General features: G+C 35.2%; 1 protein-coding gene across 10 annotated transcripts in view; it reads right to left on the bottom strand.

Moving 5' to 3' along the window:
* DMD (dystrophin) overlaps window positions 1-14,152 on the bottom strand; it is a 996,724-nt gene that overhangs the window by 728,003 nt on the left and 254,569 nt on the right. For 9 of the 10 annotated variants that reach the window (XM_027888128.1, XM_027888040.1, XM_027888196.1 and 6 more), the window contains one exon: window positions 4,888-5,066. In XM_027888128.1, coding sequence (XP_027743929.1) covers window positions 4,888-5,066 — 179 coding nt within the window. Of the gene's footprint in view, window positions 1-3,853; window positions 3,977-4,887; window positions 5,067-14,152 lie in introns of all 10 variants that reach the window. The other variant, XM_027889056.1, reaches the window with a different exon arrangement.

Raw genomic sequence — 14,152 nt, 5'->3', positions numbered from 1 at the left:
TGAACAGGAACAAACCATGTGCCCAGGTGGCCAAGAGGGCCAAGGGTATTCTGGCTTGTGTCAGAAATACTGTGGCCAGCAGGACCAAGGAAGTGACTGTACTCTGCACTGCTGAGGCCACAAATCAAATCCTGTGTTCAATTTTGGGCCCTTCACTACCAGAAAGACACTGAGATGTTGGAGTGTGTCCAGAGAAGGGCAGTGGAGCTGGCGAAGGGTCTGGAGCACAAGTCTGAGAAGAAGCAGCTGAAGGGAGCTGGGAGGGGGGGGTGGTTAACCTGGAGAAAAGGAAGCTGAAGGGAGACCTTATTGCTCTCTACAGCTGCTTCAAGAGAGGTTGTAGTGAGGTGACGGTTGGTCTCTTCTCCCAAGTAACAAGTGATAGAAGAAGAGGAAATGGTCTCAAGGGTGTTGTGCCAGGGGTTCAGAGTAGATACTGGGGAAAAAATTTGTCACTGAAAGGGTTATCAAGCACTGGAACAGTCTGCCCAGGGAAGTAGTTTAGTCACCATCCCTGAAGGAATTTAAAAGACCTATAGATGTGGGGCTTAGACATATGGTTTAGTGGTGCATTTGGCAACATTAGGGTAAGTTGGACTCAACATTCTTAAATTTGTTTTCCAAATGAAATGATTCTATGATTCTATACCATAAAATTTTCTTTTCTAGGTACTTCAGGGTTTTACAGTATTATTTTTTTTCTTGAACCCATTTAAGGCTGTATGCTTCATGTCCTGTGGAGGTAGCACACAGCAAGTAAAACTGAAGCAGTGAGATGAGAGTTTTGCCTGGGATCAATATTAGGAACTACTCTGATAAAACAAAATAGAAAGCAAACCCACCACTCTTCTTGGTCAGGTGCTCAATGAGAGATGAATCAATAAAACAAAACCTAATGCTTTCATGAATATAAAACAGAAGTGAAAGGCTAATTTTAAATGAGGGTTTTGAAATGTCCCAGGAAGTTAACTTGAGGATTTTTTTCTTCTAATTGAAGTCGGGCAGACACTCTTAATACAGAGAATGCACACAAGACAAAACACAGAGCTGGAAAGTCAGGCAAGCCTTCTGTAATTGCTAAACAGTAACTGCCATCTGAAACCTGTCAACAGAAACATTTTCTGTTGGGCCTTAATTAATGTTAACACAGGGAATTCAAGGATGCAGATTTGAGAAGCAGATTCCTATACCAAGATCTGCATGAGTTGGTGAGCACTCTTTAAGTAAAAAAGATAAAGGACGAAAACTTGATTTTTTTTTTTTTTAGCAGAAAAACTGCTATTCATGTTACTAATGGCATTTGAAAAATTTTAAGTGCTTCAACCAGAAGTAGTGAAGCACAAATCAAACAGCAAGAAGGCACTGAGTGAACAGGTTGGCAGAACAATGATTTCCTTTGAATCTGAGACGTGTCACAGTTAAGCAAAGCAAAATTTGTCTGGCCACAATTTGCACAACTAAGATGTTATGTCCTGCAAGTATACTTGCAAGTGTGAGTAACAAATAGAATAAGAATTCAGAAAGGGTGAATTTAAAGACACATAAGCTGTGAAATTACTAGGAAGAGTAAAGATGGGAAGGTGAAGTAAAATGTGACATAAAATAATAGACAAAAGTAGAAGACAGGAAAGGACTTTTTGACAGATGATGGTGTAAAAGGAAATGTTATTCTTTCTGGTCAATATGGAGCTCAGAGAATCATAGTTCATAACTCTTTTACAATTCCTGATAGTTTACATATGCAGCAAATGTACGACATAAATATCATGTTTGGACAAATATGCAAGACAGTGATAAAAATCTTTGAAAAGAGGTCTTATGTAATTTATTTTTCTTCTGAGTTCTGCTTGGCTCCTGATTGAACTACAAAATCTATTGGAGCATTCTTCCAAATGCAGAATTTTAAAAACATAACCAAGTTAAACACTAGGACATTAAAGATTAATCTCAGCAGTTAGAAAATCTGGAGAGAAGCTGGTGAAAGAATTTTTGTTGATTGTTGCTACCTATCTTCAGTTATTATATTGGGGAAATTATAATACTAAATTCCTGTAAGTTGAAAATTTGCAGAGATCTAAAGAGAAGAAATGATTCTATGATTTCAACTGAATACCAGCATACTTAACAAAAATCTTGCTTCTCCACAACAGCACCCACCATTGAAACTGATAGACGACAGTCCTCTAAATCTACTGATTATTTTCCTGTGATAACTAGATGGGAGTAAGAGTCAGTTGCCTAAACTCCAACAAATCTGAGAATAATAATAAAAAAAAAGTTGACTGCATTTTGATTTCTTTGTTGAGTCCCCTAAATAAGTAGATTTTACTGAAAATCTTGTAGGTATTTGCAGCATCTATAATGGTATCCAAGAATCATAATAGAAAATTGATGTAAAATTGAAAGGCTACCTAAATACAAAAAGAATATAATATTTATTTTATTTTCATTAACATAATATGCCAGCTTCAGATATCTAGAGAAAAATTATCAATCACTATCTTATCAGCACTCTAAATTTGTTTTAATAGGTAAACAACGGCTGCTCTTTGAGAAATACATGGCTAGTGGCAAAAAAAAAAAGAACAACACTGATTGGGAATTGAATATATTAATCAGTATTATTTGCAATTAAAGTTAATATTTTTTAAAATGAGATTGTGTCTGGTGATTTCCCCATAGGTTTGTAAGTGATTGCTCTTTATTTGTTAATATCTGTTATAGCTGTAGCACAATAGGGCCCAGTTCTGGTTAGGTCTTCAGATTCTGCCAAATTGGTAGATTTTTAATATTATGGTAGAAAAAACCAATTATAACAGTTTTAAACACCTTGTTTAAAAGCTGTATGAATCATCACTAGAACACGATGCTATTATAATGTAGCAAGGTTCATGCTTATGTACACAGGATTTCTGTTCTGGAGTATTTAAAGAAAGTCATTATTCAATAAAAAACCTGACACTTGAAGTGTAGATTCATAAACATAGTTGAATTGAAGTATAATTTTGCAATAATTTTTTAGAAGCTAGACAGAATTAAGTATTCAGAAGCCAACTCAAATTGTGTTGCCAAATACATGCAGATCTTTTTTCCCCAAAGTAATTAAAGGAAAGCACATTGCAGTACACAATATGACCTTGGCTCCAACACTTGTCGAAAGTTATAAAAATTAAACTACTGAAATGCTCACTATAACGGTTACTTGATATAATTTTTACTAAACCACCACAGCTACTAAAAAGTAAAAAACAAACAAACAAACCAAAACAAAAACCTAACCCCCTACCTGGAATGCTGGCATGGTGCCTTTGGTGATAAAAATTACCAATTGTTGCAATCTAATAATACAAGTCATATAAAGAATATTAAATTTAATGTTCCTTTTATCTTTTTTTTCCCCAACTACAGTAACCTTCTAAGAAATGCCATCACTCCCTATTTTCTTCAATAAGAAGGGTTAGGAAAAGAAAGAGAAAACCAACAGCTCTTGTTTTTTTTATAACTAAACCAGAAATATAATAATTCGATGCCAAATACAGCTTATGTTTGATTTGTTCCTCTAATACTTTTTTAAGGCAATATATGTAATATTCTGAAAAATAACTCAGCAAAGGAAACAGTTTATTATTGTAAAACAGCAGTGTTTGAATGTTATTCAACCTTAATAATCAGCATAACATCTATTGCCAGCCATGCAAAACTACACAGTAAAAAGTAACCACTTGACAGAAAAAAAAAATCCTGGAAAAAGCGGATCATCAAGATCAAGGTGTAAGCAAAATGCACAAGCTCTTTCACTCCAAGCACAGGCTTAATAAAGCAGGTTTTTTAAAAAATTACAATATTGACAGACCTGTGGAGGAACCTGCCTCCTTTTTTGGTCAGGGGATGTGACATACACAGCTTGTGCATATGCGTAACTTTTGAACCGCGGTTTAGGAGAAGGCGAAGGTCCCTGGGGTACACTGACTGTGATCTACAAATAAATTAGAGGCAGAATGGACACATGGGTAGGAGCATGGATTATAGAAGTATTGATTTTAAGAGTAACTGAAGAAAAACAGGCAGGAAGGTCATCACCACTCTTATTTTTCAAGGACAATGTTTGTATTCAGGAGGCAAAATTGGGATAGTATTAAGGAAAGCTCTCATTTAATCTGACATCCTTACCAAAACCAACAAACTATCAGGACTCAATGCAAGCAAAGGCAAGTATCTTGTTGCACATCTTGAATAAACAGAGCCAATACTTATCTGCTCAGTACTCCAAAAGAGAGTGAGCATTCCAAAACTAACATACATCAGATTAAATTCAGGCAAGCACACTAGGCCTAAAATCCACTAAACGCTTCAGCAAAGACTGATGATTTCAGTCAAAAACATAAGCGACACTGGCAATCACAAATGAATTCCAAGTATTAACTGAGCTTTTTGAGAGGTCAACTGTAAACTGAAATTATCTTAAAATGCAAGTTTCTAAAAAAAAGTTAAAAAAATTAAAAATTTATCATGAATATGGAGAAATGTCAACTGCTATTCTCTAAAAAGATACAAATATTTCCACATGTTTATTTTTAGATTTAAAGCCTCCCTGTTTCCTTTGTTCTTCCTTTAGGTGCCCTACCACAAATAAAACACCCAGTGTTGCACCAGAGATGCGCAAAGCACTTTTTTGCTGAATAGTTACTTTCAAAACAGCCTGGTGCAAGACAAAAATCAGCATTAAAGTACATGCAGACAAGTACACTTGATTTGCCTGGGGTAAAGAGACCTTGTCGAGTAAGCCCATGGGTTTTTTGCCTTCCGTTGGCCATGTAACATCAAACTCATGGGGTGGGTAGGGAAACAGCCACTTCAGCAAGATGAAAGCAGAAAAGTGAAACTCACTTCTTGTGAAAAATGCTGTTCATGTACTTCTATGTGCTCTTCTCTAGTGACCCTTGAGTGTCGTGGCAGCATCTCCACCTCCCTGATGGCTTCCATGGTGACTTTCTGGGGCAGAACTTGGAATAGGGAAGTCACATACATTAAGATGGACTTCTTATCTGGACAGGCAGTTGCAACATCTGGAAGGCAAAATAACATGCCATTTCAGTTTCCACATTGCACAGAAGAAATAGCAAATTAACTTCATTCAAAGTTGATAGACTAATGAGTCATCTATTGTCCACATGAACTCTCTAGAGACTAATTAGAACCTTACCATCCGTTCCAAAACTGCAGACCAAACTTGCATATCAATGAGATGGAGCCAAAGTTTATAAAGTTAATGTTACCTCTCAGCATGAACTTTCCATCTATATTTCTGGAGTCAAAATAAACACAGTACACAGTTTGACACTGTGATCCTCATTAAGCAGGACTAGACATAAGAAAAGGTATATTTGCTTGTGCTGAATACATACTGCAATTATAAAAAATAAGAACAACCTCATTTTGCAAGTCATGCCTTATACATTCTCTTCACATCATTTAATCATTGAAAGCAGCAACGATGTAAGAAAAAAAATATTCACAGGTTTTTCTAGTCAATGGGTTCATAAAAACCAATTGTTGAAGCCAAACTATAATATACAAGCCTGTACATTCTGCTTAGTCTTGTATTCTTTGTGAGGTCTGTAGAACACCAAAGGATCATGGTACTCACAGGTAATGAAGTACATAACAGAATAACTGCATAAAAAAAATCTCTATGGACTTTAGCAGTAAGTACAAGAAACTTTGTGTGAACACAAAGACGATTTAAGGTTTTGCACATAGCTATGTTATACATCAGCAGTAAAAGTAGTTTCTCTGACTCAGCCTTTCAAGTCAATAACAATTTGTAAAAATGTTAAGGCATGTGGCAGCTCTTTGAAATAGTCACTTTGTTATTTGCCATTGACATTTACTTCCTACACTCAGTCTAGTGAATCAAGATGTAAAAGCACTGTCGTACAAGAAATTTATCATTAATCCCATAAGTGTTTTAACATGGCTGCTGGCAGAAAGCCAAGAACTATGAGTTTTTACTGTCCTAGATCAATCCTGGCTTAGCTAAGATTTGAGTTCATAAAAATAAAATAATAAAAAAAAAATCAATAATGCTACAAGGTGGCATCTCATTCTCTCTTCTTACAATGCAGAATACATGAGGGAAGCATTAAAAGCTCCATATATAATTGGAAATCAAGAAAAGAAATCCTATCAATAATTTTGGTTTGGATTTCTGACCCGTATCCATATCTTTGCTTGATAAATTATGAAAGAGAGCTGAAGGTTTAGCTCTACTTAGCAATGACTGGAAAAATGGCACATTCCCTACAACATTCCCACTTCCATGATATAAGTATTTTGCTGTCACAGCTTTTTGTTTCCTTTTTAATATTTTAACAGCATTTCGTTATACTCACTGTCCACTAGTAACTGATGTTTAGAAGAATACCCATGCCTATATACAGAAAAAAGTACACACTGAATGAACAGACATCAGGGTTAGCTGTGATTTTTCTATTGTTTATTCATTATATCTTATCATTTATCTACACAAATATCTCACACAATAAAATAAAAGGAATATCTAGCAAACAGTATACTTGCCAAAAATTGTTTACCCATTCCATTTGACAAATAAAAGATCCATTTGCAGCTGTCAAAATCCACTGGCAAATAGGAAAAGATTTAATTTTTTGATCACAAGAAATAGATAAACAACCATAGTTGCAAACCCTGGAACATCAACCTGTCTCTCAAAAGCCTTTTTTCCAGGCTCTTCCTAGTACAAAGATGGCTCTTTAAGACATGAGTGAAAATGAGGATGATATAAAACAATTAAGTTCCACACTAAAAAATATTCTACAGGTCTAGCAAAACAAACAAAATCCAGCATTTTGCTACACAGTGTTACTTTACTTACAGACAGCCACACAGAGTGAAAGTTATAAGTGTTCATGGAAATGTTTCTTCCAGTTTTCAAATAAATGTCTACTTAAAATATAGCCATTCCTTTTTAATAATATTTTGCTGCCTCCAAGCTTTGACCAAATAACAGTTCTGATTGTCAGAATTTGTGCTGATTCCACTTACTCTTTGTATCAAACTAGAAGCAAAGTAACTTTGGAAGAGGAAAGCTTAAATGCTTTTTGCATTGCCAGAAAGATTATATTTCTGTATATAAATTGCTGATATGGTTTCTTTACATTAAGAGAAAAATTCAGAAACATATTTTACCTTATAGAGTGCTGAGAAGCAAGATAAGACTTGAGCCCTAAAAATACAAGAAATACCCTGTCCTCAAAAAAAGAAGCTAGGATTTTCACAGAATCACAAAGTGGAAAACACAGAAAACCTAGTTCTAGATCCTATACCTCACCTAATACTGCCACCTTCCATGACAACAGAAATAAAAAATCCCAATGTTTTAATATTACCTACTGCTATTCCAAATGACTATTTAAAAACCATACTAAAAAAAAAAAGTCCTCTTTTCCACAACAAATTTGAGATTCTCAAAGCTGATTTGAATTTTCAGAGGTTATGTATTTTTTTCCCTGATAAATGAAGGTTGTTGTTATTTCTTCTATCAAAGTTGTTTCTGGGTTTTTTTTAAAGACTTATTAGTGATACTACAGCAACATGAATAGTTATTACAATTCCTGAAAAAAGTCCTACTGTTATTTCCAAATTCACCTGTTTAGAGAGCTGAAGCTCTTGGATTGTTGAGATAAAGACAGAAACTAGCTTATACATAAATGATTACTTTCTACAATGTAAACTCATTACAGGAGAGATTTCAATATTTGTACAGCAACTCCTAGTGTGGCACCAACCTCAACTGCATTAACTAAGGTAAGGGAAAAGTAGAAGCTTAAAAAAATGTACAACCACAACTCATGTTTTTTTTTATTTTTTTATTTATTTTACCTTTTAGCCTCAAGGACAAGGGTGAACTTTTCAGAACATGTTGGAATGCCTGTGGTAATCTGTTTGACAAAGCTCACCAAAACACTTTGAAAGAGCTTCCATAAAACCCAAGTCATATACTTTGATTACGTTTTGACTTGGAGGAACCTAAATCCGCAATTGAAACTGTATAAAAGTGCATGAGACTGCACTAGTAAAAATTAAACTGCTTGGTTTTAAATAGCAAGAAAAGAAAGTAAGATTTCATTGCCAAATGGATGTATTAGAACTCCAGGTAAAAGTATCTTCAAAACACTAGCCCTAAAGCTGGAAGTGAGGGTGGGGAGGTTTGTGGAAGAAATAAAAGGGGGAAAAATTTTGAACTTGGTGATTTCTACTCCAAATGGATATTTTAGGTCATTTACTAAGAAGTCTATTTACAGAGATTTATCTGTGACAGAATCATGAGGCCTGTCTTTGATTTGCTCTTACTGGTGACTTAATTTCCTGACTGTGGAAACATGAGACTAAATAAAGTTTGCTCTTATTTGAACACCAAGAAATAAGCAAGATTATCAGGCAAAGATTACAACCTGTTTTTCTTAAATGAACACAAAATTCTCCCTCAGTTCCCATCTGGTCTCAAAATGATATTTTTCCACAAACCATGTTTACATTATTACTATACAAATTGTATGATAATAGTAGGAACAACAGAAGTTGCAATGGTTTACTCTACTGAAACTCAATGCTGCCAGTAAGACCTCAAAGCAATAAAAACTGTGAGTCTCTGAAAGGTCAGCCAGTAACTGCAGTATCTACTCTGCAATTATTGACCTTCTCTTTTTACAAAACTAACTGCTAGCAAAAGGCAGAAATTATACAAAGATAATTAGGAGTAGAAACCTGGAGGACAGCCCAGTGGTGATTTACACGATAGTGGCACTGTTTTTTTTCTTCTTTTCTGTAGATACAAATACCCATGTACCCAAACCAGTATGAAACACAAAGAGAAAAATGTCATTGGTTTTTCAACAGTTTTCCTTAAGAAGGTAAATGTTTTAAACCTTATGATTAAGAACTAAATACCTTCAAAATGTTGTCCACAGCCATCTTTTGTAGGCTGTGATGAATAAGGTCACAATATCAGCATGAAGAAAATATCTTCAGAAGATTACCAGATTTTTGTTTACCTTTTAGAATTACCAAGACAGGTCAGGATTTTTGGGATTTAAGTGCTGCAGGATTCAAGTGTATCTCATATTAAGAATTCTGGTGGCAGAGAATACCTTAAATCTGAATGTTCGTTCTGATTTACTGCATGAATGTGAAGGAGTCTTGGACTAATATGCCAGTACTATCCCGGGTAAATGAACTGGACACTATCTCTGGTTTTTAAATCTGCAAAATCAGACTTAATACGTCTCCAGAACAGTAAAGATGTTCCTTGTTCCTCCTCAGTTTCCTTACAATTAAACATTGATTCAATACCTCAACAACCTTTGCACCTTAAACTAGGGCTAACATAAGCATCTTAGCAGCAAAGACAGAGACAGAAAGAAATGAAGTCAAAATGGCAATGGAATAAAATGTTGGTTTTCAAAAGTGGCGGTGCAAATGTTAGCATTTTTATCATAATTTTGTATATTTATATTTTTGTCATTGAGCATGATTCTCATCAATCTGCTGTAATAACAAATAAAAGGCAATCTTTAATTTACTCAAAAAACTGACAGACATTAGTGAAAGCTGCAGTTTAATAGTTCAAAACCCACAAATGCAGTGAGGGGTGAAGGATGGGGGGGAAGGGCCACAGGAAAGAAAACTAAAATACACCCTGCCTAATTCCTACTGAAGAGCCTGAAAATAGAGAGATCAAAAAGGGTTATGGTCTCTGATATTTAAAGTCAAGAATAGTGTTCAGAAATGGTAACATTAGCAGGCCCAAAACCAGCAATTTTGCTAAGAATATTTGAGATATATGCAAACAGGTTAATATTTGAGAAAGCAAATGGGATGATATTTCAAAATACTGTGCATTTTCCACTTCACTTTTATAAATATTTAGTCTAGAAAAATTGCACAGGTAACTACAAAAAAAAAAATTAGAGACTGACTGATTTTATAACTTCTTGTGGAGATAAATTCATTACTTCTATTTCATTCTAATACCTTTCATAAAGATAAAATGATACAAGGTGAATTAAAAAGGGCAATAGAAAGCTAAATAGCCAATTCTGACTAGACAGTATACAGAGCAGTGTGCATACTGAATGGGTAATTCAACACTTGGTAATATTCCTTCAAGTGTAGTCAAAAAAGCACTGGGAAACATGGCATTCTTCTGAGATAGTACTGAGAAGTACAGGCATTCTGCTTCTATGGAATATACCTACCTTTTAGTCCCATCTGAAATGTGCTGTTTCTGACACTGAGGCAAGCTAATGATCACCTGAAGTTAATGCCTTCCAAATCTTACACAACAGGATGGTGCATGTCACTACATGCAGCTTGTACTCTTCCTCTCTAGAACCTCATGGACAACTATGAAATCTAAGGAAATCAAAATGTTGAAAAAATCCCCACCTAACCAGGTTGTTCAAAATAGACTTATTCATATGTAAACCAAAAGTAAACTGTTCCCGGCTTTGTTTATATTTATTTAAAAAAATAGCAGAAAATTTAAGGGACATAGCTTAATTTCTATGCAAAAAAAAAAAAAAAATCCTAACTTTAACTGAACTTCAGGTATAAAATTGCTTGTAGATTTCTCTAAAAACTACAACATTTATTGTGTACAATAGCACCTTCAAGGATAATTCCCATTTTTCACTAACTGAGGCCAGAGCATTCTTTGCTCTGGCAAAGATATCAATTTTTATATTCAATAGACCACACTTCCACAGGGTATGCAAGTTTGATTAATAACAACTAACAAAAACCCAGACAATCTTTCAATATTATTACAAGAGACTGGGGAGCTTTTTACCTATTAAGGGTCAGTTACATACGGAATATCAAACAAAAAAAATCCCTGCCAGGAATTAATCTGCACAACGTGATTCAAAGTGTCAGTTTTAAATTCAAAGAAGAGGTTTCTTGCTCAGTCCCCTGGTAATACCCTCTTGAATTTTCTCACTGCATGTGTAACTCCTGCATCTAAATGAAGAGACCCGTTACCTAGTTAATAGTGGCTTCTATATGTATGACACAAAAATTGCATTAAAATGAAAAATAAGGGCTTTAAGAACTGTAGGGTAACTATAGCAGATACAAAAAGGTTATCCCCACTAAAACCTATCTTTAAAAAGTACACGTCTTGAAAAAGTTGAAACCCAGGTGTTTTTATACAGCCATGATTATTCCTACATTAAAATGCTAAGAACATAGGTTAGAAGAATTTTTGTAAATGCTGTAGGGGATGGATTTTTAACTTTTCAAGGATTATTTCACCAAGAACGCAGCAAAGAGATTAATGTGCTGATCTTTTTTCCTTAGGCTGATCATGAGGAAAACCAGTCTAAAATGTGTCATGCCAATACTTCTTAAAAATGCAAGCTTTGACCAAAGGCTTGTTCACTGCATGTTTTCCATCTTCCAGCAAGTTATTTAAACAGAGCTGTTATGTAATTTAAGAAGAAAAACCTTAAATGCAATTATCTGAGGAAGAGAACTGATAATGCTGGACATTCAGAACTTCTTAAGCCCATAATGTAAGGCATTTAATATGTTTTCAGCTGGAAATACCTGCCCATATTTTGCATAAATGTAAGCTTCTATTCAGTTTTCAACAGCTATATACACGTTGGAGAAGTAAGTATAGAAATAACTCAAGGGCAAAGCAAGATGTGTGGTAAGTAACACACACTGTAATGACCAAGAAATCAACATTTTAGTGACCCCTATTTAACCTTGCAGCAGAAAGTATTTTGCCTTTTCTAGCCAATGCAAGCCTCAGCCTAACTGATTGAACATAAGCATTTGTAGACATTGAAAAGTAGGTGAAACCCTAAAAAGAAGAAAGTGTTACAGAGATTGGTGGAATCAGACTGGATTTGAGAGTGTTATCTCCACAACACTTACTTCAAAAGTTCCCTGTAAGCTGGAATAGTTGTAAATATGCAACAACAGCAGCCAGATGTGACTGGGATGCCAGATGGTATGTTATGTGTGTATCAAACAAACATTAAAATAAATATAGCAAGTTTCAAATGTGCAATCCATTATTTAGCATTTGAAAAGAAAACCATAAATATTAAAGCATTATAACAATTACAGTCTGGTGGCCAGCATAATAGCAGCATTTTAATGCTTTACTGTGTACCTGGGAAAAGGAAATCCTTCTTAGTACTGTATCAGAAAGGCAAATTCTTAAGGAAGGGCCTACATAGGATACCTGAAATCTGTATTACAGTATTGGTTTGTTTTTAGACATTTTTCTGATGTCACTGCTAAATGTTCTCCCATTTTTCTCATTCAGAATAATTAATTTCCTCTATAGAATACTTTCACAGAAACAAACAGAGAGCATAATTTCACTATTAAGATATTAATTCCAGAAATGTTTTATAACAATAGCAGCATAGGAGCAACTGAGAAAGAACCCAAAATTTTGGTGGATGGCTTTATTAAATAGCTCTAATAAACTTATGCTTTTAATGCTTTAAATGCACTGTCCTCTAGTCCTCCACAATACACTTAGGACCTAAATAAGTATTGTAGTAGTTTGTGAAAATTAGTGCTATAGGGTGGACTTGTTGGGTCTGCCTGGACACAAGGAGGGAAGGCTAAGAAATGGTAATTTACTCTTTTCAAGAGTTTCTAGAACAGATACAAATTCTGGGATACACTGAATGTAACCATCCTTCAGATTACATGGGAATGCCAGTCCAAATAAAGCACAACTTCTTTTAAGGCTCTAGTGTTGCATGTTTAATGAATGCAGACAGAGCACACAAGATCAGAATCAGATCATTCTCGCTGTGACACTTGCAAAATTATGCTTGTTAAACTTTCTAAAATAGCTGCAACTATGTCAAATATATAGGATATTTACAACAGCATAAACTTCATACTTCTGAGCATTCAAGGAACAGATAGAGCACAGTCTTGAAATGGAAGACTAATTTATTTATCCAAATATCAGTTTTGAAAGATAAACCAAATTAATCTTCAAGAAATATAATATTAATTTTATTTCACAGAGCACTAATAAAATCTGATTTGGAATTCCGTCTTCTGATCAGACATGTCCAAGAATGATAAATCACAAGTGAAACAGAAAAAATTTGTTAGTGTTAACTAGACAGTGTAGAGAGAAACATAAACCTATTGAGAGTCCAGTCAACAGAAGGGTGAGGGTAGGTTATATGAGTGCTCTTCATAAATATATCATAGGGTTAAAGCAATCAGTTAAAGCATCAAGCTCAAAGAACAGTGTTAGCACAAGAATAAAACGGAGCAAAATAAACCTGAAGAAATATAGTCTAAAAATGCAGAAAAGTTTACAACCTTCAGTAGGTGAGGTTCTGAGCAAGAAGAAGGAAGAGAAGCAAAGTATTCAACTGGCTACAACAGAACTTGAGGAATTTAATAAAACCATTATAATGAGACATTTACCTGAAATTGCAGGTAACAGATATCAATGAACATCTGATCCCTTGTGTTCTACTCCTCCCCTTCTCCTGCATTATAGTTAATGCTAGGTATTTTTGAGCTATACATTTTTAATACAAGCTACTGCTATAGTTAGTTTCATGCTTTTCTTTCTATGAACTCTACTCTCTTGTTTTGGTTTTCTTTTTTTAATTATTCAATTAGGGGGAAATATGTACATGCAATAACCTAGCCAAAATAACAATAAAAATAACGTGTTATGTTTGGCTATTCTTAGAAACTATGATAAAGCATTACACTAAAGATGTGAAAGAGCTTTTGCATATATAGCATACATATACATAGTTAACAGCGGGAGCCCCCGGTGGTCCAGGGGAAAATTCACTGCACTGTCACTGCAGAGACCTGGGTTCGATTCCCGGTCGGGGCCCCTCCCCGGGCAGATGGAGCTCGTTAGCCCGTAAGGCAATCCATCTACGTCCTGAGGACCTCGCTGCCACCGTCCAAGCGTGCTTGGCCCCGGCAGATGAACCTCAGGATTAAAGGGTGGGCTCAGTTCCGCGCACACTGTGCCTCACCTAAAAAATCCAATGCGCAGGCTGGAAGGTGGAAAGACCTTCCCTGGTTCTTCGTTCGCGAAGAGACTGGCCATCAT

This window comes from Empidonax traillii, unplaced genomic scaffold (genome assembly GCF_003031625.1).
Source record: "Empidonax traillii isolate 1590-97213 ecotype Southwest subspecies unplaced genomic scaffold, ASM303162v1 scaffold1:size7828297, whole genome shotgun sequence".
Lineage (NCBI taxonomy): Eukaryota > Metazoa > Chordata > Aves > Passeriformes > Tyrannidae > Empidonax > Empidonax traillii.
This window is presented reverse-complemented; position numbering and strand designations above follow the sequence as displayed.